At 43.6% G+C, this 26,566-nt stretch overlaps 1 protein-coding gene across 3 annotated transcripts in view; it reads right to left on the bottom strand.

Annotated features, from left to right (window-relative positions):
• The window catches only part of LOC123788369 (collagen alpha-4(VI) chain-like), a 123,409-nt gene that overhangs the window by 7,912 nt on the left and 88,931 nt on the right, over window positions 1–26,566 (bottom strand). For 2 of the 3 annotated variants that reach the window (XM_045791731.2, XM_045791730.2), the window contains 13 exons: window positions 25,465–25,527; window positions 24,341–24,403; window positions 23,736–23,798; window positions 21,221–21,271; window positions 16,811–16,846; window positions 16,644–16,706; window positions 15,338–15,400; window positions 14,119–14,154; window positions 13,103–13,139; window positions 10,621–10,632; window positions 10,038–10,531; window positions 2,380–2,470; window positions 385–1,068 (listed from right to left, as the gene is read on the bottom strand). In XM_045791731.2, coding sequence (XP_045647687.2) covers window positions 385–1,068; window positions 2,380–2,470; window positions 10,038–10,531; window positions 10,621–10,632; window positions 13,103–13,139; window positions 14,119–14,154; window positions 15,338–15,400; window positions 16,644–16,706; window positions 16,811–16,846; window positions 21,221–21,271; window positions 23,736–23,798; window positions 24,341–24,403; window positions 25,465–25,527 — 1,756 coding nt within the window. The remainder of the gene's footprint in view (window positions 1–384; window positions 1,069–2,379; window positions 2,471–10,037; window positions 10,532–10,620; window positions 10,633–13,102; window positions 13,140–14,118; window positions 14,155–15,337; window positions 15,401–16,643; window positions 16,707–16,810; window positions 16,847–21,220; window positions 21,272–23,735; window positions 23,799–24,340; window positions 24,404–25,464; window positions 25,528–26,566) is intronic. The other variant, XM_087870197.1, reaches the window with a different exon arrangement.

The raw sequence follows: 26,566 nt of genomic DNA, 5'->3' as shown, positions 1-26,566 counted from the left end.
CAATAACCATTCCCTATATTTGTACAACACTGGTGCTTTCAAAGTCCGTCCACACAAACATTTGAATGCAGGTTTCACAGATAAGGAAGAGACTGTAATTATCATTTTGGTAAAAGAGAAAATCAAGAGGTTAAGTAGAAACCTGAGGCCTCCCAGCCACCAAACAAGAGGGTCCAGATAAGAAACCAGCACTAGGCTTGGCACAGTGTCAGGGCAATGATAGCTCAGGGATTTCAGGAAAGAGGGTGGGGGTGCTCTCTGAGGACTCCCCAGGGGACACACTCAGCAAGGGTGAAGGTGCACCGGGCACTTACCTACTCACACAAATACCAGGCTCTAGAAAGTTCCTCTCCCCACCCCACCCAGGGCATCCCTGGTGCTTACTTTTTAGAAGGTTCAGGAAGGCCCGTGTGAATCCCTGGGCATAGGCTACTTCCTGGCCTGAGATTCCCTCCAGATGCAGCAGGTGCTGCGCAGTGGGGAGGCTGGCCACACCCTCCAGCTCGGCCAGCTCGTGGGTACCCACACCGGGGCCCAAGGCCAGCACAAACAGAGTGATGCCCTTGCACTTGGCCTCCAGGGACAGGGCCCTCAGCTTCTCCTGGTCCCAGCTGCTGGTCTCACTGGCAACGATGGCGAAGAGGACCCGCACCGGCCGGGGCAGAGGGGCTGCCAGGAGCACCTTCTCCAGCGTCCACTCCAGGGCGTGTCCCAGGGCCGGAGCTCCCCGCAGAGGACGGCTGGAAGCCTCGCGGAGGAACCTCCGCATCTGTATCTTTTGGCCGTAGGAGGTCAGGTGGAAGCCCTCCAGCACAGGGGAGCGCCCCGCACCTGGCCGGAAGTCTGGAGTTGTATGCATCACCAGCGCAGCGCGCGCCCCACGGGGGGACACGCTCGGCTGCGCAGCCACCTCCAGGTCGTCCAGCGCAGCATCCACTAGACTCAGGGCGGTGCGGTACACGTCAGCACTAACGCTGTGGGAGCTGTCCACCACGAATGCCACGTCCATGTCCCCTGCCAGGGGTCCGGGCGCGCTCTGCTCGCACTCTGGGTCTGGTCTGCACTTGTCTGGGGAGGAAGCGCCAGGAGAGGGGGTTACCACGCATCCCTTTCCTTCCCACGCAAACACATTTCCAGACTCTCAGTAAGAATAGATACTGCTGAGCGCTACTTGCGTTATGTTAACAAGGCGAGCTGATGGGCAATGTAAGTGATCATGCCCATTTCTCAGAAGAATGAGTTCAGACAATCTAATCCTACGTTTAATGTTTTTAACCACTAGGCCATGGCTTTCTAATCTCCAGGTTCACAGACACCTGCCTGGTTCAGTCCTGGCTCTCTTGTTGGGTGTGCGACCTTGGGCAAATTATTCAGCCTTCCCCATGCTTGTTTCTCATCTGTCAGATGGAGATAATGATAATAACAACAGTATGTACCTTATGAGGTTGTTTGTGAAGTTTCAATAAAAACTGAGTTACTATATGTAAGTGCTCAGAACAATGCCCAGTGTGTGGTAGGAGCTCAAGCTCAATAAACACCAGCTAGGCTTATGCTTCTACAGGAAAAGGAACCACAACCCAGAGAAACCATGTGTCAAATGATGTGATGGGCGTGAAAGCAGCTCATGAACTGTAACGTACCCTACAAACAGCAGTCACTGTATTTGACATGACCAAGTTCTCAGGGCCAAATCTCTCACAGCAGTGTTAGGTCTAAGTGTGGAACAAGTAGAGGGAACAATTAAATCCCCTTGCAATTTCACCTATAGGACTCACTCTGGCCCCAGGTGCGTGGATGGGAACTCTTCGCACTTGGGCATGCGTGGGCTTCGGCACGAAGTTCCCTCTGGCACAGATTAATATGGAGTGCAGGTTTAGGGATGGAGCCAGAGACACAGAGACGCTGAATGACTTGCCGGTATCCCACTGGTGGTCAATGGCAGTTCCAGGCTGAGAACCCAGGATTCTTGACTCTCAGTTCAGAGGTCTGCCTGGCACACTAAGGGCCCCCTGAGTAAGGAACACAAACCCAGCCATCCACAGGAGCCTGGCTGGACAGGTAAATAAGCAGAGAGGACCAGGGGCAAGACAATAGGGATGGAAGGGACTGCGGGCACTCAAAGACACTTGCCCCATCAAAAGAGGTCAGGCACAACTCAGGTCAGGCTGACTGTGGCCACAAAGGAATACAGTGTCTGTGATTCTCAAGACGATTCCTAAGAAAAACTGGGAACCCGAACGTCACAGGAATTCCCAGATTCTAAGACTCTGCACGTATTCAGGTGAATATGATCTGCAGAGCAGATCTGGCCTGTGACCACCAGTCAATCCATCCTGTCCTAAAGACACCAGTCCCATCAGAAACACTGTCTGGGCTCACCGTAGCAGAGAGTGCAGTGGGCCATGTGCTCCAGATCCTGCTGCCTCTCGGTCTCCCAGACGAACAGGTGAAATCCGTTGGTTCCATCCATCTAAGCCAAACACATAGACAAGTTTATCAGTAGTGGAATTAAATTGCAAGTCACATTTTTTATGCTTTTTCTAGCTCAGGTGAGAAAGACATTCATACGATAGTTTTACAGAATATATGTAATTATATACAGATAGTCTGGTATTACCTACTACGGTTATTTATTGCCATTTAGTTCTCTAGTTCTAACCTGGACGGTAGACTATCATTGCTGTGGGGACATGCCGGTCTTCAGATTCCCAATGTGTGTCAAACTCAGCCAGTGTTGTGTTGTGTTGGAATGAAGGTCAGGGAGTTGGAGATTCAATCATTTATAAATTCCATAAATGTTTAGTGATTGTCTACAGTATGCACGATGCAGTGCGGTGAGAGTTCTGAACACGAACAGGAAGACTCTTCGAGGAGGTGGTCATACACCATTACAATGGAAAGAGGTAGATACCATAAGGGAGGCCTTTCTAGCATATTCCTGGTGTTCAGGGCTGGTAGATACCAAAGCCAGAAGGCAAGAGTTGAGGAGGAGTCAGGGAAGGCTTTGTAAGGATGGCAAATTTATTTATCTCCTTCCTTCAACCTTTCCAATTATAATTAACGGAATAACTGACATTAAAGCTTAAAAGCAAACTATTAATAATAGCAACAATAAATCCAACAAGTTCATGTGACAACTAGTTAATCAACAAACCCATTCCCTGGGGTGCCTGGGTGGCTCAGTCGTTAAGCGTCTGCCTTTGGCTCAGGGCATGATCCCAGGCGTTCTGGGATCGAGCCCCACATCAGGCTCCTCCGCTGGGAGCCTGCTTCTTCCTCTCCCACTCCCCCTGCCTGTGTTCCCTCTCTCGCTGGCTGTCTCTCTGTCAAATAAATAAATAAAATCTTTAAAAAAAAAAAAAAAAAAAACCTCATTCCCTCTTCTTGCTAGAGCCACAACTAGATGACATTTCCCACTGTCCCTTGTAGTTAACTGGGACCACAAGTAGGTGGTAGGTCCCTAGCCAATGCCATGTGGGTGGGTGGGTGGAGGCCATTTCTAGCGTATGCGTGATACTGTGCGTGCACAGTCTGCCAGCCAAATGTAGATGACTCAGAAAAAGGAGGACTTTCTGCAGGATGGGGCCATGGATAGGAGCCCAGGTCCTGAAGTGGCTGCTGAGAGCAAAACACTCCTCACCTCCACACCCTCACCCAGGGACCCACATTCACTTGTGACAGCAGAAAGAATACTTTATTATGTTAAGCCACTGAGACTTGGACGTGAATGTTTCCTCAGTTAACCTTCCCTGACAGATGCTGATTATTTGCAGGACTTCCACCTCATGATGAAATTCGGAATGCTGTCAGATTATTTCTCTCTGGATGTGAGGTAGATATCTAAGATTAGTTGTGTCCATCGCATTGTCTGCTTTCTGTCAAAACGTGAAGGACAGGGCTCCACTGTGGGGCAGCTCCTCCTCCCTCACCCCTGAGGCCAGGACCAGGTAGGCTCTGGACCAGTCTCTGGAATCAAGGTGCTAGGGACATGAAGCTGTCACGCTAGCCCTCAGGGAGAGAAGACAGGCAAAGGTTACTCTGGAAAAGAATCTTCTGTTACATGCCCTCCTGACAGAGTATTCAGTCTTTCTGTTTGGGACTGCAGCATATCCTCAACTTTAGCTCTCAGAGTGAGTGTACGTGAAAGAAAAACCCGTGTGGAGAAAGAAATATAAAGAGTTGAACTTTTGTTTATGCAAATGTAACACAAAAACAACATGGGAACTGGGGCGCCTGGGTAGCACAGTGGTTAAGCAACTGCCTTCGGCTCAGAGCGTGATCCCAGCGTTCTGGGTTCGAGCCCCACATCAGGCTCCTCCACTAAGAACCTGCTTCTTCCTCTCCCACTCCCCCTGCTTGTGTTCCCTCTCTCGCTGGCTGTCTCTATCAAATAAATAAATAAAATCTTTAAAAAAAAAAAAACATGGGAACTTTCCCAGGACTCTTGAGAAGAAAGGCAAAATGCGTCCTCTCTTGTTCCTCACCTGGTTATGCTTTTTCCTGACTCAATTCAAATCAACCAAGACTGATTAAACAGCTGCTAAACAGAAGTCTTAACAAGCCCTGCAGAGATACAAAAATGACAGTCACACCTTCAAAGAGCATAAAACCTAGCAGGAAGGACAAACAATTTTCCAGAAAGAAAGAGGTCCAATAATATGTTTTAGGAACACAGGAAGAGGAGGTTCATTTGAAGTGTGGGGGATAGAGGGAGTCTGATAAAGATAGTGATATCTGGCACTTTGGGAAGAATGAGTAGGATACTTACTTAGCAAAGAAGCAGGTGAATAATTATACTGCAGAGGAACAGCATGTACAAAGGCCCAGGGGTAGATGGTGGTTGTCTATAGAAGTCTCCTTAGTGTTTCCACTACCCAGAGATTAGAGAACACCACCTCCAATGTGCAGCTACACAGCACATCTGAAATCCTGGAACCCCCTGCCAGGTGGCAGAAGCTGGCATGAAGAAGAAGGGCAGAGTTGCCAAAATTCAACATTCGGATCTATTCCACATGGTCATCAAACCAAATGGACCTAAAAATCACCAGGGATTAGAGAGAACAGTGGAGGCACATCGATAGCTTTACTGGAAATCACATGAGGCAGTTTGAAAAGCTTCTGAGGGGCGCCTGGGTGGCACAGTGGTTGGGCGCCTGCCTTCAGCTCAGGGTGTGATCCCGGCGTTATGGGATTGAGCCCCACATCAGGCTCCTCCGCTATGAGCCTGCTTCTTCCTCTCCCACTCCCCCTGCTTGTGTTCCCTCTCTCGCTGGCTGTCTCTCTCTCTGTGTCAAATAAATAAATAAAATCTTTAAAAAAAAAAAGAAAGAAAGAAAAAGAAAAGAAAAGAAAAGAAAAGAAAAGAAAAGAAAAGAAAAGAAAAGAAAAGAAAAAAGCTGCTGAAACCAGGACCCACGGCAGTGTTCCAGGAGCTATGGGAAGACTGGGATAACCCGAGGAGCACCCATTTTATTCCAAGAGGTGAAGGGAAATGCTGAGTTCGTGTACGTTATTTTTCAATCCAGGAAACATAGGTGAAGTGTGCTATAAAATGCAGAGATTGTGTGAATCTTTAAAGTGGTATGAAAGACGTAAAAGAAATTCAAACATCCCCCCAAGTTTGGTCCATGGGAAGAGTCCAATGCAGCACTAACAGATTTGGTGTCAGGATCCCAGGTCCTAGTCCTTGATCTGCCAAGTTTGGCTGCATGACCTTGGACAAGGCTCTGGAGCCTCAGATTCCTCAGCAATAGAGTTTTGAGGGTCGGAATGGATGCCACAAGTTTTCTTCCTGTTTCAACACAGCCTGGTCCTCAGTTCTAGTCTTCTGTATTTGTCTCATGTTCAGGACACTGTGTTACCTTTTCTACTCCGAGCAACTCGGAGGATATAACTCTTCCATCTGTTGTCTGTTTATTGGAAAATTACCAAATTCAACTGAATTGGAATAGTTACAAAGCTTACATCTTTTTTAAAACTTTTCTTAGGAAAAATAATTTTGTGATCACGCTTAAAATTTTTACTTTCCTTGCAAAAATAAAGCTGTGGGAACAAGTATACAGAAACACAATGGAAGTGCATAAGGAACTATGATTCAGTATAGATTCATCCATACCTAACTGTCATTAATGAACCTCTAATTACTTTGAATTTGGACTTGTCAGCATGGGCCTAGTCATGATATGGTAAACAAGATAATTCCTGGGAAAACTCAAGCAGACAGACAGTGTGGGAGGGAATCCAGTATGAGGAGAGGAGGAAATTGGCTCTATGAGTCTTACTGCAAATTCCCATCAGCACCAGAGAAGGAAATTTCAAAAACAGAGTACCTTAAACACAGACTAAGTGATCTGCTTGAGATGCAAAGCTTTATGGTAGTTTGAATCAACGCCTTTGGCAATTCTCTCAACCAACTTCATTCCTGAATGCCCAGCTGTGGTCTGTTGGGACTAGCTGTGTGCTACAGACAGGAGTGTATGTAGGGGAGAAGACGTGGTACATGGATTTGCATTCATATCCTCTTTTATTTCACAGACAGAAAGACATTTTTTCAAAGGATTCAGATAACCCTCAAACCCTGGCGCCCAATTTTTAAAGAAGTCCCCATGAGCCCTGAGCTGGAGAGACCCACAGGGTTCAGTCCAATGTTTCAGCTGCTGCATGAAGCTGCCAGGGTCATGGGACAATGTTCATTCCTGGGACTGAGCTGGGGGAGGCTCTTGGCTTGGACGGATAAGAATAGAAGGGAAGAAAGCAAGTGCTGGGGAGGAAGATTTGCCTTGGACAGAGGGAGAGCTAACTGGGCCTTAAGGAGGGAGACTTAAAGACCATCTGGCTTCCAGTTGTGGAACTTGTGGAACAAGGGGAAATGGGCAAAGTAGGGCTGGAGGCAGATGGAGAAAGTAGTCACGCAACCTGTGACTGACCCCAGGAGCTTGAGTCCAGCCCCAGTGACTTGCAGTTGGCATGGTCCCATCCCACCAAGGCTGCCATGAAACAGCTGCCGCCTCCTGGACTTCCCAGCTAACATTAGGGGTTGGCGTTGGATTGAGGTGGCAGGTGGCAGTGGGACTTGGAAACCTGACAGATTGGAGTACAAATTCCAGGACTACGCAGTTTAAAACAAGTCGTTTTATATCTGGCCTTCCCTTACCTCATCTGGGAAATATAGATTATCATTATTGTGGGATAGCTATAAGAATTAGACCAATACTCCTCAAACTTTAACACTCATGCAAACCATCTGGGGGTCTTGTTAAAAATGCAGAGCCTGGATGCTGCTCCTGTCAGGCTCCACTCCACACTCAGCGCGGAGTCTGCTTAAGATTCTCCTTCTCCTTCTCCTCCTGCCCCTCCCCCTGCTTGAGCTCGTTCTCTTTCTAAATAAATAAATAAATTTTAAAAAATCTTTTTAAAAAAATGCAGAGCCTAATTAATTAGACTGGGGATAGAGTCTGAGATTTGGCATTTCTCATGGACCTGGGCAATGCTCGTGCCACTGGTCCCGGGACCACATTTTGAGTAGTGATGGGTTAAGGTGACAAGACATGAAAATCACGAAGCATGGTGGTTGGAACTTCATAGATGCTTCCTAAATAGAAGCTGTTTAATTTAATAAATAGTTACTGGGCGAAGAGGCACTCTTAAGGTACTTGAAGAAATGGTAATAATTATGGCTATCCACAGTATACACATAGGAAGTGTCAGTCCGATGTCCCTGTAGGCACTACCTCTTAGAACTCTTACAACAAATCTGTGAGTTTATCCCCATTTTATAGGTGAATAAGTTGAGGCCCAGTGTCAAGAAAACATGTCCGGATAACATATGGGACAAAAAACAGAGTGAAACAGAGTGTGAAGTCTCATTGCCTAATTCCTTCCCTTGGTTGCTGATCCTGGCCTTAGAGCAGTAACAGTCTAATGGAAAACAGCAACACACAAGGCCTCAGCAGTAGGTTACCCATGGCCTCTGAAAGAGCCTCTCCAGCAAACCAACACTTTCTTAAAAAAAAAAAAGAAAGAAAAAAAAGTCCTCCCATAATTTTTCTGAATCCTGAAATTACACCAAAACTTAAAATCACCCCCCTTCATTTTTTTGACCTTCCTCTTAATGTTTCTATCCTTTAAAGCTGATTTTTGTTCTTATCTCCTTAATAGCCAGCATTCTATTGTTTGGGTTCTTCTTTTTTAATATGCAGAAATAAAAAGACGGGTAATTCATAGATTTATCTCATAGTGTTGTAAAGATAAAATGAATTAATACATGGGAAGAATTTAGAACTCCTAAACTCTCTTCCTGTTCTTGACTTCTGAACTCAAAATCTCATTGCTGATAAGAATTCCAGACCTTGAACAAGTTATTTAACTTCTCTGTGTCTCAGTTTCATCATCTGAGAAATGGGTCCATAATAACTACCTCACTGGGTTGTTATAAGGATTAAATGAATCAATAAGTGGAAAGATCTTAGCACAGTGTCTGAATCAATAAACGTGAGCTATTTTCCTAGGTACTGTTTCAAGGGAAAGTGTACTAGACTTTTCATAAAGAAAAATGAAATTTGAAACCTGGCACTCAAATTGCATTTTCCCTGCAATCTTCTGCTTTTTAACTTTAAATAAAGGGGGGCAAATATTTTGAGGTACATACAGGCAATTGGATCTAAGCGCAAATAGTTCAATGTGCAAAACTGGTTTTTTTTAGGACTGACTCAATGGATGGCTTAAAAAAATCTTTTCAATATGCCCCATAGCCTCCAAAAACATTTAAATGGACTGAGAAGTTTGGGCATCTGTTTATATAATCATTTCAAATTGAACAACCATCATGTTTCCAGAAGCAGCAAGTGGGCATTGTTCTGTGAAATAAAATAACATAGAGGTGAAAGACAAAAGCCTCACAGAACGTCAAAGAGATGCCTCAGGCAGATAATTCCGAAGACAAATTATAGGATATTCCTACTCTCCTAACAGGATCCCCCTAAGGATAATGCACAGAGTAGGGGGGAGGCTGAGGGCTGTGATAAGCCCAGTTATGAAGAAATGAGGATTTTTCTGACAGGCCCTGAGAAGGGAGTTGTCATTTTTATGGTTTCTCTCCTTGCCGGTGTCAACAGAAACGAGGTCATCCATTACACTGGAGCTGGCAAGCACCATTTAGCACCATGTAACATTTCTACATTGTTTCATTTAGGAAATAGAATTGGTTTCAAGCATCCCGGGGCAAGAATATATCCAAGAAACAGAAAGGAGAGCAGACAGAAATGACAGAGTTGAGGTCCAAGCTGGCAGATTCTTTTCACATACCATTTATATCCTTTTACCTGGAATAAGAAGGAAGGAAGGAAGGAAGGAAGGAAGGAAGGAAGGAAGGAAGGAAGGAAGGAAGGAAGGAAGGAAGGAAAGAAGAAAGAAAGAAAGAAAGAAAGAAAGAAAGAAAGAAAGAAAGAAAGAAAGAAAGAAAGAAAGGAAGGAAGGAAGGAAGGAAGGAAGGAAGGAAGGAAGGAAGGAAGAAAGAAGGAAGAAAGAAAGAAAGAAAGAAAGAAAGAAAGAAAGAAAGAAAGAAAGAAAGAAAGAAAGAAAGAAAAGGAGAGGAGAAGAAAGGAAAGGAGAGGAAAGGAAAGGAAAGGAAAGGAAAGGAAAGGAAAGGAGAGTTACATTCTACAGACCCTCACGATACTATTTAGCATAGTGGTTAAGCATAGGCTCTGAAGGCAGATAATATCAATCTGCTACTAACTAGATACTTGACTTTTGATGGTGTACTTACCTCTTTAAGCCTCAGTTTTCTTATGTCTGAAACGGAGGTGTACAGTAATACCCACCTCGTAGAGTCTTGGGATATTAAATAAGTTAATGCTTGTGAGGCACATAGCACAGAATAAGCCCTAAAGAGCAGCCAGTTGGTACTAGTAGTTACACTGGTAGCAGAGTCCATAATGAGCACCACCCCCCGTGCACACACATCAATGTGGTCCTTGATGGGGGGTGGGTAAGAAGCAGGTGCTAAGCCCCCACCCCCCAGCGGCTCCCCCGCTTACCAGCAGGGCGTTCGGGAGGTTGTGGTCCTCTGTGAAGGTGACGATCGCAGAGGTGATGTCCAGCGCGCTGAGCTCCAGAGTGGCGGTGCTGAAGGCATCCGGACCGCCAGCCCAGCCCGCCTGGAAGAACACAGCCACTTTCCTCACGAGCAGGCCAGAGCGCACACGTTTGAATACATGTCTTGCCACAAACCTCATGGCCTCCCCGAGGTTCCTGCTGCCAGACGACCCTTGCAGTGGGATTGTCCTGACCGCCTGCAGAAGCGCAGGCTTCCACTTGTGGTCTGAGAAGCGAATCAGGTAGTCTGTTTTGGCGCTGTACGAAACAACGGCCACTCTGGCACCTGTTGGGCAGTTACTCTCACTTATGTCCATCCTCTTCAACAGAGATAATAGAATGTTTCTCATTCTCTCGAAATCCGCCTGGGAGACGTCATTTGACATGTCCAAGGCAAAGACCACTTCGCTAGGGACCGCTGGGCATTTGGAAACACCTTAACACAATGGACACACAGATGTTAAGATTTCCTGTAATGCCTCTGAACAGGTGATGTTTGAGTGACTAAGAAGATATATTACTTACCTGTTGAACAAGCTGGAAGGGAAATTGTTTTGGAGAAAAAAACAAGACGTCGTTAGTTTATGTAGACAGTGGTACACTTTCCAGGCCAGTGCTTCAATATGAAAAACCTTCTCCTCTGAGAAATTCAAGCAGTGACCTTCTCTGACTCCTGCCTGAGTTTGGCAAAGACCTCGATTTGCTCCCCGATATCCATTTTCCCCTTTTTCTATAGTAGTAGATCCTCAGTCTCTGGCACATGGCTGCCTGGAAAAGAGACTCCATTCCCAGTGGGGGAGCTATCCTACCACGCTCTGAATAATAGAACAAGAGAAATGGTAGAAACAACTTCGAGAAGATATCCTTCCCCTTTCCCTTTCTCTTCCTGCTCGCTGAAGCTTGATCAACATCTTGGACCTTGAGGTAATTCAGAAAACAGAACCCCCTCCCTGCAATGCAGAGCACAAAAGTATAAAGAGCCCATGTCCCCGAACACTGTGGAGCTCCATATCAACCCCAGACTGGCCACTTCCTGGCTTTGATCTGAGAAATACCTTTGTGTCGTTGCTATTGAGCACCGAGGTCACCTAACTAATACACTGAGCTATTCTGAATCTATACACCCCCACATACACCTACACATATACACACGCATCTAAAACTGTATATAATATGCGATATATATCATATACTATATATTATGTATAAGTGTGTGTGCACGTGTAATACATTTTTATGGAAAATAACAAAATAAAAAATTACAATTATCCTTAATTCATAATGTCTATGTATGTGTATGTATATATTTAATTTGTTGTTTTATTTTATAAAACTTGGACCTTCGTGTATGTCCTGTTCTGAATCTTTTTTCACTTAGTATGTGATGAACATGTGTTCTTGTCATCAATAAATTTAGAGCAGTATCGCCTAGTCCACTACAGAGGTCTCATGATACTCCCAGCAACATCCCTTTGGGATGCGCACGCTTGTACGTGTATCTGTGCCTCTCTGTCCAACTCTCGTCCTCTATAAGCCTCTATAATGATGGCTCTTGATACGCTTTATGATACCCAACCGCTCTTCAGAAAGGTTGTACCAACTGACACTCCCAAACACATTCCCCAAATTGAGATAGAGAATTTTTTCTCATCTTAAAAATATTTCTAATTTGAGAGATGAAAAGAGTATCTCATTTTCATTTGTATTCTTTGACCTCCTGTGAGGTCAAACGTTTTTACAGGTTTATTGGTCATTTGTATTTTTTCTTCTCTGAAGCTTCCATTCATGTCTTTTGCCCATTTTCAATCTAAGAGTTTTTTATATTAGGTTCAACAAATATGAAATATCTGTGCTTGCAGATAAAAATGATTGAGTAGGAGCAACTGTATACATTTTGACGTGACAGATTTAACAAAATTAGGTCCTTGCTTGGGTCCGTTGCTTATATTGTATATATTTTTCCCCATTTTCCTGCTTGCTTTCAACTTCACAGTGCTCTTCAATATAAAGGGGTTTTAACTTTTGACGTGGTCAACTCTGACATTCTCCCTTTGTGGTCAAAACTATGGTATTATTTTTTTGTGACTTCTAGGAAAAAGGACTCCAGAATCTCCTAGAAAGCAACTGAATGGGAATGGGCAGAACATGGCGTTTGAATAAGCAGAGCGGGGTGTTTGTGGAGAAAACCTAAGCACCCAAATTAAATACTCTGCCAAATCATTGTTCCCCCTCTATTGCTAGCAAGTGGAGAAATGTACATATTACAGGATGCAAATATCCAGGAATACACTGAAGACACTAAGTAAATTCCAATCTGGGGATGTGACGAAATATTAAGATCTCATGATTTGTAATTCCATTTAAAAACATAAATGCAAATAAAAAAGGACACATTTATTATTGAAGGCTCCCTGGTGATCCCTCTTGTTTAAATGGATGGGATACAAATAAAAAGCTTTTCTTTATTTGTTTTGGGATAAGAAGCACCAAGATGCAGACATGCAGGTATGCAATTGGCATCGCCCTTCATGATGTGCCATATTATGGTGGAATTTCTCTTCGCCGTTGAGACAGCATGGCTGTCAGCCACTTTCTGAGACCACACTGGTGAAGATTACTTAATCAAAGGGAGACTGAGCTAAATATATTAATATTAATTTCTAAGAGCCTTTCATGATGGGGCACCTGGGTGGCTCGGTCAGTTAAGCATCTGCCTTCGGCCCAGGTTATGATCTCAGGGTCCTGGGATTGAGCCCCGCATCGGGCTCCCTGCTCAGTGGGGAGTCTGCTTCTCCCTCTCTCTCTGCCCCTCCGCCTGCTTGTGCTCTCTCTCTCAAATGAATAAATAAAATCTTAAAAAAAAAAAAAAAGAGCCTTTCATGATAGACAATGGCACCTCCCAAACCTCAGTCAAATGCACAGGTGATTTATGTCCCCAGTCCATGACCATGACCGATCCCCACTTCACACCACTGGCCCCCATTAGAGCCTTTCCCAAACAACTTACGGCAGTTTTCTTGTATGACAGCAATGATTTCACAAGGCTGTTAGAAAGATGGAGAAAGAGGGAAAAGGGAAAAGTAATTAATTTGAAGCATATTCCGTCTCACTCTAATGACTTAGAAATGTCATCTGGGTATTATCAGTTTCTTCCTGAAGCTTTTTAAGCTACAACAGAAAACGCAAAAAATTGTTACAGCAGATGAAATGATCCAGAAGTTATATTTCTAGATACAATGGATATTTTAAAACACTTAAAATATATTTTATATACCACAGAGTGCTCATATTATTAGAGACAGGTTAATAAGGGAAAATATTTTTTATTTTTTTATCTGCCTCACAAAGCAATGGAATCAAATTTGATTTTGAGGGAGTTTCAATCCAGAAGTCTTGGCATAACAGGCAAAGAAATGTCTTCAATTCCTGGATCTCTGAGTCAGCAATTCCTGGAACGTTTCTTTGGAACAACTGCCAAGACACAGACCCCTCACACATCCCTTAGAATTCTGCTTTGTTCCTTTGATCTCTTCCTCTCTGTTCTGTCTATCCCTTGACCCCATTACTTCTTGGTTCCCACTGGCCCCCACTTCCTTCCCCTGCCCAGTAGTATTTTTGTGCTTGTGAGATGAAAAACCATCATAACTTTTGAGATTGTTTTCAGGTGTGTCATGAGACATGAATATGCACTCTACTATATGTTGGCTTACAACTACTTTGTAAACAACTTCTGAACTTTACAAAAAGGCATATTGTGTAGGAGTCATGGCCTCAAAGTCTTTCCCTTCGTGTCAACCAGTAGTAGTACTCAAAAATATCCAGGTTGCCTCCGTGATTTAAAATAATATTCTACTCTTTTCACTGATGTGATTATAACATTTCAGAGGAAAGTCTATAAATTTAAAGAACTGAAAGAATGTGTAAGAGGAGAAACAAAAGAATCTTTATAGATTTCTAGTTTGTGGAAGTGGAAAGCCTCATGTGCTGAAAAGAATAAGGTTTAGAATTAAAATGTTCACCTACCGTCATATCTGCCAAACCTTTGGGGCCCTTGATGCCCTGGGAAGAATAGAAATGAGTTTACAATGTAAGATTCTGAAGTCCAATACATTATTCTCCAGAGTTGGCAAAACATTCACAGAAAGTTATCATAGTACATAAACCACCTTCTTCCCCTTCACTCCTGGCCCTGGAATTCTGGCTGATCCCTTAAGGAAGAAAGTCGGAGTGGCTAGGAGGTATGTCCCAGATCTCAGAGGCCAGGATATCCAGGACTGTGGTACATAAAGACCCTTAGAAGATCAGGTCACCTTGAGAGCAAGCCACAGTTTAGGATCCAAGTCAGGAAAAGTCCTTTCAAGATCTCAGGGCCATTCACAGACAGTTCTAAAGTAGACCCCAGCCGTTGCCTCCCCCCCTCCTCAGGCTACCCACCACCATCCTATCTCTGCCCTAGTCTTAAACAAGTCATCCCTGGAACCCTTCAGAACAGATAGGCCTGACTGAGCTCCTCTGGGAGTCCAGAGAGCTTTGTTTTTAGATTCTTCAAGGTAGTGATTTGTCACCTCACACAGGTCACTATAATCTTCTCAGCCTTTGTTTTCTCATCTGTAAAACGGGCATGTGCGTCCTTCTACTTCTAAGATTTTTGATTCTATGACCTTGTCGCTCCTCTACAGTAAACCCTAAGTGCAGTGAAACCACCAGGTTCAGCCCCTGGCTCACTCACTGTACCGTGTCATAGAACGGCAGCCTAGCCTCATACGACGAGGGGAGGTACAAAATGACAATAGCCTCAAAGTCTTTCCTTCCATACCATATGACCTCCCAGGGAATTTTAAACATATTTGTGGACTTGCAACATTGTCAGCTTAGTTCAGATTATATAAATGTCACATTTTGTTAGGATTTCCTTCTAGTGTTTGCATAAATGTTGTTGCTCACCTTGTTTATATTGATAAACTCATTCTCCAGTGAGTTTTATGTATTATGTATTTAGACAGGTTTATAAATCTCAGGCCACTCTAATATCTTCCCCATATTCAAGTCAACGATATATATTGAATAAATATACTATGTAAGGACTTGAAGCCCATGCCCTCAAGAGCAAATTTGGCCCATTCCCTATACACATCCTCTAGTGCCTCCCAAATGTTCATTTCTTCATTCAGATGGCTCTTAGCAAATCCTTCTTCACTTGTACACAAAGTTTGAAAATAAAAGAAAGAAGAGTCCATGTTACCACTGGTCCTGGAGGGCCTTGGTCACCTGGAGTTCCAGTAAGTCCAGGAAAGCCAGCATTACCCTAAAAATAGCCAAAGCAAAGGAATAAGCTTCTCCTCTTGAATACAACTCGATTAAAACCACCAGACCCGCTTTGAAATACCAAGTCGTCATTATTTCTAAGATCCAATGAGTCTGCTATGGCCCAGTTAGTTTATGAACGTATCAATGGAGTGAGACACCAAGCGTGGAAAGGGAGGCAGTCTCCTTTGGGAGCCATCTACATTGCCGCCTACAGACCTAATCCCAGCCACAGACACACATTTCCAAACCCGGCCTTAAAGGATTACTCAATACTCGGTTTAGACTCCAGGTCAGATAATGAAAAGAATATAGGAAATATACATTGGGGCCTGAGAAAGGAAAATTTCTCTCACCACCTTCTGGTCTTTAGAGGCTGAAAACAGGTCTATGCTGACCACGGCTCACTGCTCGTCTTACAGGTATTCGAACTGACACAGCATTATCTGCATGTAACTGATGCTTTGTCTTTTTTTATTTGAAACCAGAGACATACGTTTAGCTGAGCAGGGCAATATTAGCCAGCAGCAAACCAAGTTAGGCATAGATCAATTTTTTTCTTTATGTCCTTGCCAATGTACGAAAATACCAATTATTGAGTGCCTAGATAATAAATATTCTCTTACCTCTTTTCTGCACCGGACACTAGTCCATGTCTTTTTCCCACAAGGCCTTGCTCTCTAACGTCTATCAGCTAAAAACTATCAAGATTTTAGATATCCACGGGCTCTTTCCGAAAAGAGCTGCCAGCGATTGCAGCTTTTCGAGACTGAATCTTGGAACCTGAGGGAATGGATTTCTAATGGTGGACTCCACAAAACACAGTGAAAGCACCGCTCAAAGTCCACCAGGATGGCAGACACAATCTGAGAGTCCAGTCCTAAATTAGCTAAGAGAAAGTTAAGGCTTGGAAGAATCTTACAGAAGTAGCAATGTTTGCTCTGCAGCTAAAACAATATCCTTCCAAATGATATCCAGACTTACGATAGATGTTGGTGCTGTGTAACTGAAACTCCAGCTTGGAGTTTCTGTTATTAGGCTTTGACGAGCTGCATTTGCACGCACAAGAGCAACGGGAGTGGAGTTAAGTGGGGGGCGGGGTGGCCTGAGAAAAGTGTGGAATGTTTACTGACAGAAGGACAAGGGCTTCCTGCTGAGAAGTCCCTTAACCCAACAGAAACGCTCCTGTGAGTGTTGTCATGTGTGCGCCTCTAGAGAGCTTGAGAAATCGCTTTGGTTCTTACCCTCCGCCCTCTGATTCCCTTTGCCCCCTTCTCTCCTCGGTGGCCCCGGTCACCATCTTCTCCCTTAATAGAATCAAAAGGAAATCCTTGAGTTTTAAGAAAAATAACTACAAACAAATGACACGTGCTGCACACCAGTTGCCAGACCCAGAAAGATAGCTTCTTACTTGTGCACCAGGGGAGCCAGGAAATCCAAGTTCACCCTAGAGTCAGAAATGAGATAAGGTTTTGTTTAATATCATGTGATTTAGACTTTCTTTGACATTCCTCAGGGAAAAAGAAGGAACTATCGTTTTGAGAAAACAGACTCAAAACAGGTGCCAGGAAAAACAACTATAGCAACAGTTGTTATCTCGAGCTACTCCCAAGTGGCCATATTTTATTTCTATAAGTCATGTGCAACAACTTGCAAATGATTTTTACCAATTCTTCCTTCTTTGCCAGAGAGAAAGGGAACAATGGGACTATGTACATATTGTGTAATGGAACTTTCTTCATAAGCATTTTTATCTAGAGGTCTGAATAACCAGAGGTCTGATCCAATGGAAACCAAAGGAAGGGGTACCAAATTGACTGCTGGGAAGCAGGTGCTCATTGTCAGATCAAAGGCACACTACAAAGCAACTGTTGATTCAACAAATATTTAGTTAGCACCTACTACATGCCAGGCCCTTTTCTAGGCACTGGGAATTGAGCAGTAAACAGAACAAAGACCCTGCTATCATGGAACTTACCTGCTAGCAAAGAAGAAATGTATGTCAGAGAGAGAGAGAAATGCTACTCTGGAAAGGGGATTAAGGGATAAAGAATGACATGGATAGGTTTGGGACGATGGTAACTATTTTATATAAGGTGGTCAGACAAAGCCTTTTGGTAATGGCAGCATTTGGGCAAAGACCAGCATAACTTGAGGAAGGCAGCCAAACAGGTATCTGGGAGAGAGCATTTCAAGCAGAAGGATGAGTGTGTGAAGAACCCTGAGGCAAGAATATGAATGTGTGCTGTGTTTGAGGAACCCTGGAGCAGAATGGCAGGAGGAGAGGAGGAGGAGATGATGTCAGGGAGTTCAGAGAGGGGCCAGATTGTACAGAGTCTTGTAGGCCATGTTAACAGTGGGGTTAATTCTGAATGACATCGGGAGCTGAAATTGGGCCTTGACTAAAGGAATGACATGATCTGATTATTCATTTAAAAATGGGTCTGGGGGTGCCTGACTGGCTCGGTCAGTAGAGCACATGACTCTTGTTCTCAGGGTTGCAAGTTCGAGCCCCAAGTTGGGTGTAGAGATTACTTGAAAATAAAATCTTTTAAAAAAATTAAAAATATAAAAATAAAATAAAATAAAATAAAATAAAATAGGGCTCTGGCTGCTGCTCAGAGGACTAACTAGATGAGTCTAAAGTGGAAGCAAGGATGCCAGTTAGGTGGCTTGGCCCAGAGGGTGGCAGTAGTGGGGGGTGAGAAGTGATGAAACGCCGGATGTATTTGGAATGTAGACTCACAGTATTTGTTGATGGGGTAAATATAGGAGGTGAGAGACAGACATTTAATAAAGATGGAGTAAGTGTCTGCCTTGAGCAACTGGCAGATGGGAGGCTCCACTCCCTGAGATGGGGGAAGGCTAGAAGAGGGGCGGGTTGTCAGGGGAATCAGTTTTGACTGACCAGATATTTGATGATATTAAAGGATTATTGTTAATTCTTAGGTTGATAATGGTATTGTGGTTATACTTATAAAGAATCTTTTAGAGATGCAACTTGAAATACCTATTCATGGAATATATGATATCTGGGATTTCCTTCAAAATAATTGGGAGAAGGATACATGTGTGGTGGAGTACATATAAAATAAAATAAAATTGGCCAAGGGTTTTTCATTGTTTGAACTAGGTGATGGGTACATGGGGAGAGGTGTCATTATATTAGTCTCTCCACTTGTGAATATGTTGAATTTTTCCATAATCAAAGGTTAACAAACAAAAGAAGAAGAATAAAGGAAGGAGGAGGAGGAGGGAAAGAGGAGAAGGAGAAGAAGGAGAAAGAGAAGGAGGTAGAGGAGGAAAAGAAGGAGGAGGAGGGGGAGGAGGAAGAGGAGAAGAAGGTTGTTTTGTGACATGCCAATTTTAAGGTGGAAACATGTTTAGAGTTTAAGAGATTGGTCCAAGCTGGAGAAGTACACCAGAGATCACAGGATAGATGATACTTGATGTCATGGAACTGGATAAGGTCACCTGAGAAGTAAGTAAAGAGGGGAATAAGAGAAGTATAAGGATAGAAGTCTGAGTCTTCTAATATATAGAGGTCAAGAACATTGAAAAGAAACTGAGAACGAAGAACCAGCAAAAACCAGGGAAGTGGGGGTGTTCTGGAAGATGAGAGAGGAAAGGTTTCAAGAACAGGCCCATGATCACCTTTGTCAAATGCTGCTGAGACTTGGACTGTATGATACCGGCAGAGAACTGACCGCTGGATTTAGCACCATGGGTTTTACCTTGACTAAAGCAGATATCATTGAGTGGGCAGGGCCAAGGGGCAAAGATACAATTGTCATCAGTTAGAGAGAACCAGAGGAAAGAAAGTGGAGTTTCTCAACCTCGGCACTACTATTATTTTGGACCTGACGATTCTTCTTTGTTGTAAGAGGCTGTCCTGTGTATTAAAGGATGAAAAAAAGAATCTCTGGTCTCTATTCACTAGGTGCCATTTGCACCCCCTCCCTCAGTTGGAGGGTAAACGTCTGGAGGGTAAAATCACCACAGATACAGATCTAATCCATCAAAGAATTTTGCCAGAGGGAAAGGGAATAATGGGACTATGTAGTTAAGTGAGGGTTTTTTGTTGTTTGGTTTTCAGATGGGCTATATTCCCCCCTCTTTGTATACTGACAAGAATGATCTGAAAATTTGACAATGAAGAAGAGAAAGGAGCCAGGACTTTAAGGAAGCAAAAGGGGGATGGAATCCAGCCCATGAGAGACACTATCAGTCTTAGATGAAGGCATGGACTCATCCACAGCAGTAGGAGGAAGGCAGGGTACAGAGGCAAGTTGGTTGGCCTATGTAGTGGTGGAAGTACGTAGAGGTTCTCTGCTCATTTCTTCTATTTAATTAATGAAACAAGAGGCACAATTGTCTGCTGAAATGTGGAAGGGAAAGCAGGTCTTGGAAGTTTGAGGGAAGGGGAGAAGGTATGAAACAGCTGACTCAGACAAGAGAGTGAACAGGCGAGGGGAAGGTAGCCAGCCAGCCAAGCAGCAATAAGGGCTGTTTAAGGTGAGGCCTTGCCAGGAAAAACCCATGAAACATGGACTGAATCCGTGTGTTCCACAGTGTCAGTCACACCACAGTAAGCATAGGCTGCCCTTGGATTTAGTGCAGGGCTGGTATGTGGCTTAAAACATGGACATCTGAATTCTACCCGGAATTCCCCTCCTATGCAAACTCCCCACCAGAGAAGAAAGACTTAATTTGCCAGGATGGGTTCTCATGGGCTAGCTTCTGCACTCAGATCTGTCTCTAACCATGTGCGACCATCACGTGTGACCAGCTGTGTGACCATCGGCACATTACATCACTTTTCTGCATCCCAGTGCTCTCATCTGTAAATCAGAAAGGCTGAACTAGATGATCACTGAGGTTCCCTTGTTCGTCAGTGCACAGATATCTACCAAGAGCTTACTATGCTTTGGAATTTATGCCCATTAATTATACTCCGAGCGTTTTCCTGGGTGGTAAAATGGCAGCAGTGCCACCAAGGGAAATAAGAGAATCACAGAGAAACCAGCCCAGAGTTAAGTAGCTGGGCATCACTAAACATCCTGGTGATTTCTTATGTTGTGAAGCAATAAATGGTAACTTGCAGACTGAAGCACTCAGAATAACTGTAGCTATTGACATTTGATGTGTTCAAAAGCTTCAAGTGACTTCCATTCTTCAAAACTTCTGTCAGTAACCTATTAACTACAACATGCTAAAATACCATCTTATGGGAGTAGAACTATTCAAACACACCTGTTGAATACCCTGTGCCAGACTCATTCCAGCAATACAAATAAGGTGCAATCTACTCTCAAATTCACAAGCTAGAAGGGAGACAAACATGTAGGGATAAATTCTAATAGAACCTCAACGGCAAGGGGCTACTATAGAAATATGACCAACACACGCTAGAAGCACAGAGTACAGGACAACCAAATCTGTTCGTGGAAGTCCAGGAAGGCTTCCACAAGGAGAAGCTGATATTTGAGTTGGTCGGAGGAAATGAGTAAAAACTGTCCAAAGGAGGGAGATGGGTAAGGACATCCCAAATAGAGGCAAGATTATTTGCAAAGGCAAGGGGTTGGGAAGTTCCTGGCTGGGATGGGACTATCTGGCACAGGTGGAAGATGAGGAAAGGAGTTTGATTTTTAAATAAGGCAGCTCTTGTTTTTTAAGGAGGGGATTCTGGCAGCTACAACATGTCATAAACAGCATTCAGAAACCATTTCTGGCATACCACTTGGATAATAAGTCTTATTCTAGTAAAATAAAATTAAAACTATAGTCCTTACTTTAAAATACTCTGAAGGGCAAGCCTCACCTTTTTTCCTTTTCTTCCTGGAAGTCCATATCCATCTGTACCTAAAAGACCCTAAGAAAATGACACAAGATGAATGATAGAATTATCCATATCAGTACTTGGTTGATTATATTATCTGAATCCTTGGATTCATCAGCAGTGCAAGGAAGTGGTGAAAGCAGAGGGGCTTGGTTAAGCCTTATTCTATCTTATAGGATAAACACTAAGCTACCTTTATAGGTAAGAAGAGGATAAGTGTTTAAAATTTTTTAAAAAACCATGGTATAACTACTTTTTGTTTGTTTGTTTTTAACTTGTTCTTCAGCAAGTTTCTGTACTTTGGCAAGATGATACCACAGTTGTAGGAAGACAAATCATCATACAAAATCCCCCTTGGGTTTTTCCTGCAGGATAAAGTAACAATGGCAGAAGCTCTAGAACTTCATAAATCTCTAGAGATAAAGACAGACTTTAGGGGGAAAGATCGGAATAGAGGCAATGTAGTTAAGTAAATCAGTACATAGGATGTAAACCCAGACAGACCTGAATTTTCATTCCATTTCCCAATTGGTTATATGAGGGGCCTTAGGCAAATTATTCAACTTAAGTTTCAGCTTCCTCATCCATTAAATGGGGTAAAACGTCGTGTACATAGCATGGTGGCTGGGAAGATTGAGTGAGATTATGCATGGAAAGCACTTTGCATGATGCCAGCTCAGAGAAAGTAATTGAGAAAGTGGTCATTATTCTGCTGCTGATGGTGTAATAGTGATAATATTGGCAAAGGTGCAGTAATCGTGGTGGAGGTGGAGGTGATGGTGGCGGCGGCGATGGTGGTGGTAATAGCGGTGGTGGTGGAGGTGGTGGTAGCAGCAGTAGAGGTGATGGTGGTGGAGATGATGGTGGTGGAGGTGGTAGTGGAGGCGGTGATGGCAGGGGTGGTAGTAGCAGTGGTGGAGATGGTGGTGGTGGAAATGATGGTGGTTGAGGTGATGGTGGTGGCGGTGGTGGTGGTGGAGGTAGTAGTGGAGGCAGTGATGGCAGGGGTGGTGGTAGCAGTGGTGGAGGTGATGGTGATGGAGGTGATGGTGGTGGCAGTGGTGGAGGTGGAGGTGATAGTAGAGGCAGTGATGGCAGGGGTGGTGGGTGGTAGCAGTGGTGGAGGTGATGGTGGAGGCAGTGATGGTCGAGGTGGAGGTGATGGTGATGCTAACCGTTATGAATATGTTGATGATGCTACTGGGATCCTAGCATCTGTACATATACACAGTGTGCTTCCTATATTAAGGACTGAATTCGGAACCTTTTAGGTGTTTTTTGCTGAATGGACAAAAACTGCACCTAAACCAAATAGTCAACTAAAAAGGACAATTTTAAATTTTAAGCCACAAAGATCATTTTTATGGCCTAAGGAGGAAAGTTTGAAATGTTAGAAAATAAAAAAGAATAAGATAAAGAAGATTGCCAAAGATGAATTATTAGAAGACAAAAAGGGTGCACATGAGGTTCATTTGCTGTTATTCCATCTTCTCTCCACTGACGGACACACAGAGCCTCAGGCATCTACAACCCCAGAGACCCAAACTGTCTATTTTGGAGAAATCTGCCTCTGACGTTCCTGAAATGACACCTTCCAGAAAGGCATTGCTCCCCAGCTTGGTCTGCCCCAGGGAGAGATCAGTAGGAACAATCTTTGCATCATTTTAAATCAGGGCATTTTCCCAAAGTTGAACAGTGTTAACTTCATCAGCTGGCTCGAGTGTGGAGGCAGAACGCTACTGGACAACAATCCTGTTCTGTTCTTTCCCTTCCACGTTTACGTTTAAGCTTTTCAGCCTGCTTTTCTCTCCTCCCCTGGCTAACAAATGTGATTTCAGTGCTGAGTGCAAAACAACAGCAGGTCTTGCCCACTGTTGATGAAAGAATTCTCAGAAATAAATAGGTGCAGGACAGACAACGCTTTTCCATATCATAAAGCTCATTCCAATAAAAAGGTGAATTGAAAATAGTCACAAAATAACTAACTTGCTCTCATGTTTAGAGGGATGACTAAGGAAGGTATAACTGTGTAGCCCTGTCTCTGGTAGAGTTATCTATTGAAGTAAACCTCTGACAATGCTTGGCCTCCAAAGGTTATTTCTATGCTGTGGGTAATTGAGCCCATGCACTTAAAAGTTTGTGATTCTGATCGCCTGTCTTATTTGTTTCCCTGGAAAAAATGTTTCATAGAACACATCTGTATTCCAAAAAGTCTCACATGCTTATAAAACAGCTTTGTCACACAGAAAAGGCTCACTGGCACGTCCCTCTGCAACAGCGTGGGAGAAGGCAAAGCACATCCCGAGATGTCTGCAGGTTCTTGATTTATAGGAAGAATTTGAGAATCTTTGACTCTTTAAATTCACAACAGCTCTGGGGATCAAATCATATTTGTGTCCCAAATATTCATCAAGGATATTAGAATTTGGTGTGAAGCAAGAGCAAATAACAAACAAGAAATTGAATCAAGAGTCCAAAACAGAGAAAGTGGACTTACAGGTTGCCCTCTTAGTCCTTGTGGACCCCACGGGCCTGTGGCTCCTACATCACCAACATCCCCCTTTTGCAATAAAAGGTAAACACGAAGTTAATTTTCTCCTGTGAGTTCATGCAATCATATGTCATTTTTCTTAGAGATTCTACAGTCATCCTTTTCAGGTCTTAGTGGCATCACCATATAGTCCAAAGTAAGTATCTTCCTCTAGATTTTGTTACATACAGATAATAACTAGTAAATAGTAGAGATTTTGGCACTAAAAATTAGCAAAACCAGGTATGAAGCACCAGGAACAGAATTTTATATTATTCTGGCTTTTATAGGTGTGAATGTGAGAATCTATATTTGCAGTGAATCCATATATTTATCTTTCTGTTGATATGTCTTTGCCTACTGATATAGGTGGCCATCTATCCATCCATCCTTCTATATGTCGGTCTATATGTCTTCCCTTTCTGTATCCATCTGTCCATCTATGAAGTAATGGCCAGGCAATACCACCACCAACTATATCAGAAACTCCTGCTTGAAATGATCACGTAAGCTTTCTTTTGCATAAGAAAACCCAAGTTGCAATCAAAAAAGATGTGTTCTCTGACATTTACCTTCATTCCTGTTGGTCCAGCTTTTCCTTTGGAACCAATTGGTCCGGGAAGCCCAGCAATCCCCTGTAATAAGATCAGGACTAAAATCACCTCGAGGGCCACAAAGTTATCTATCTGACTCTCTTGCTATTATTGAAATGGTCTGGAACTGGTAATATATTCACAAATCACCTTCGATGTTTTATACAATTAATTGTATCCTTCAACAGACAGAATGCTTCCTATGCACATTTAACCTCTGGGCTGGGGGGTGGGGTGGGGCAGGAGGAGGGAGGCGTTCTGTGCAAGAGGCCACATCTACCAAGTGCTGAGCACTGGAGCAATGATCTGGCTACTAGAGGGAAAAACACCATTTGATTAGGAGATCGGGAAGACAAACACCTGGACTTTCACCCGCTCCAAACAGAAAATATTATCAAATGAAAATGAAAACCATACAAGCAGTTTACAGGGCTAGACTCTTCCTGATCGCGAGAGTAAGAACAGAACTAGGACACAGGCCGCCCTGGAGCTGCTGTTTTGAATCTCCAGATCAAGGTGCTTATCCCTACCTTAGATCACGCTGCTCGGGGTTAAGCTATGTCAGATGCTCCCGTCATTAGGAAGCCTCTCCTGATCAGCTCTCTCAATGAGGTCTGACCCTTCTAGGAAGCACTGGGATCCCGGGTCAGGAGGAGAAGGGGCCCCAGAAGGAACTAAGCTGGGAGCCAGTTTGGCCACTTCCTACCCAGATGACAAATCATTTTTAATCCCTTTGAGCCTCGGTCTCCTCATCTATAAAATTGGGACGGCGATGCTTCCTTTTCATGTTTATGAGCAATAAGTCATTTATACCCCTTTCACAGTTGTATTTTTTCTTGCACTATAGGTAAGTCACTATGAGCTTGTGTTAAACAACCCTGGAGCTCCGACCCAATCTTACCGATCACTGTATTCCCACAATGCACCTAGAGTAGAAGGGGGTACACCCAGGGATCAAATTAGCTATTTCTAGAAACCCCTGATACCCACCAATCCCAGAGCAAACAGCGTAGCTCTATGTTATCAGTCCGGAACACTCAGCTGTCTGAACTGGCCGTTGTTAATGAGCAGCTCTGCTGTAGCTTTTAGTTTTTCAAACCTACCTCAACACCCGGTAAGCCTCTTTGTCCAGAATTTCCTGGTGGTCCTTGCCTTCCTCTCAGTCCCTGGTCCAAAGATGAAATTAAAGTTCAACCAGTGTTTATGGAGCTATTCATTCCCCATGTGACCACAAAGTCACCTTGGTCCCTGATGGGAGCACAAATCGGGGTGCCCTGACCCATCGCTATCGTGTTTCCCATACTCTGCTGAGCAGCATCTGCACGCGAGCACCCCAGGCTCGCACCACCGAAGCACCGGACGTGAGCCTTCAGCACCTGTGTCTGTAACCACCTCTGCGGTAGGACCTGATGAGCCCGAAAACTTCAGAACACTGCTTTTATATTTTAATACGCCCAACTAACTTCAAATCCTAAAAGGCGAATGAGAGGAGCTGCTAGGATACTGATCTCCTTTGAAAATTCAACCTTTTCTTTAGACATACAAGGGCTGAGGACCAGAGAGTGCATTTTGATTTTATCAAGAACCAATAGTACACTTGCCTGTTCTCTATAGCACAAGAGCCTAATCGCACTGGGCACATTGCTGGGGAGGTACTCATTTTCTCCCTAATCTATTTCACTTTACTGATTCCAACACTAATTTTCCTCCAGCTTTTCTGAGAAATGCTTTCCTATTAGAAGCACGGATCGTGGCTTCTATACTCCTGCATGAGGTATTGTAATCACCTATTTAAATAGAGCGTCATGCCCACATCCCAGTGGGAGGTGAAATTAAGGAGAGGTTCTGTCGATTATCTTGCTCATGGTTCACAACACAACTCGTTCCTCTTGCACTCAGCGGTATGATAAAATGAATATAAAAGAGAAAGCCACAATGCCACAGTGGCAGGGGGTCCAAATTTGAATTAAGCCAGTGATCAAAAAAAAAGGCAAAAATTCATCTCTCGGTTGTTTCCCCCCATGTTCAGACACTATTTTCTATCATAAAAAAAATACAATCTCTAATTACACTTTGATCACCCATTTCGTTCTTTCGTACCTTTGTCAAGTCAAAAAACAACAGAAACCTTTCAAAATTATCGCTTGACGCGCATAGAATTTTTGAAGTTATGGAGAATGATTCAATGTGTTAGTAAGAGTTGTT

Source organism: Ursus americanus, chromosome 20 (assembly GCF_024610735.1).
Source record: "Ursus americanus isolate L20-20 chromosome 20, mUrsAme1.1.p, whole genome shotgun sequence".
In the NCBI taxonomy this organism is placed as follows: Eukaryota; Metazoa; Chordata; class Mammalia; order Carnivora; family Ursidae; genus Ursus; species Ursus americanus.
The sequence above is the reverse complement of the archived record's forward strand: the minus strand, read 5'-3'. Positions and strand labels throughout refer to the sequence as shown.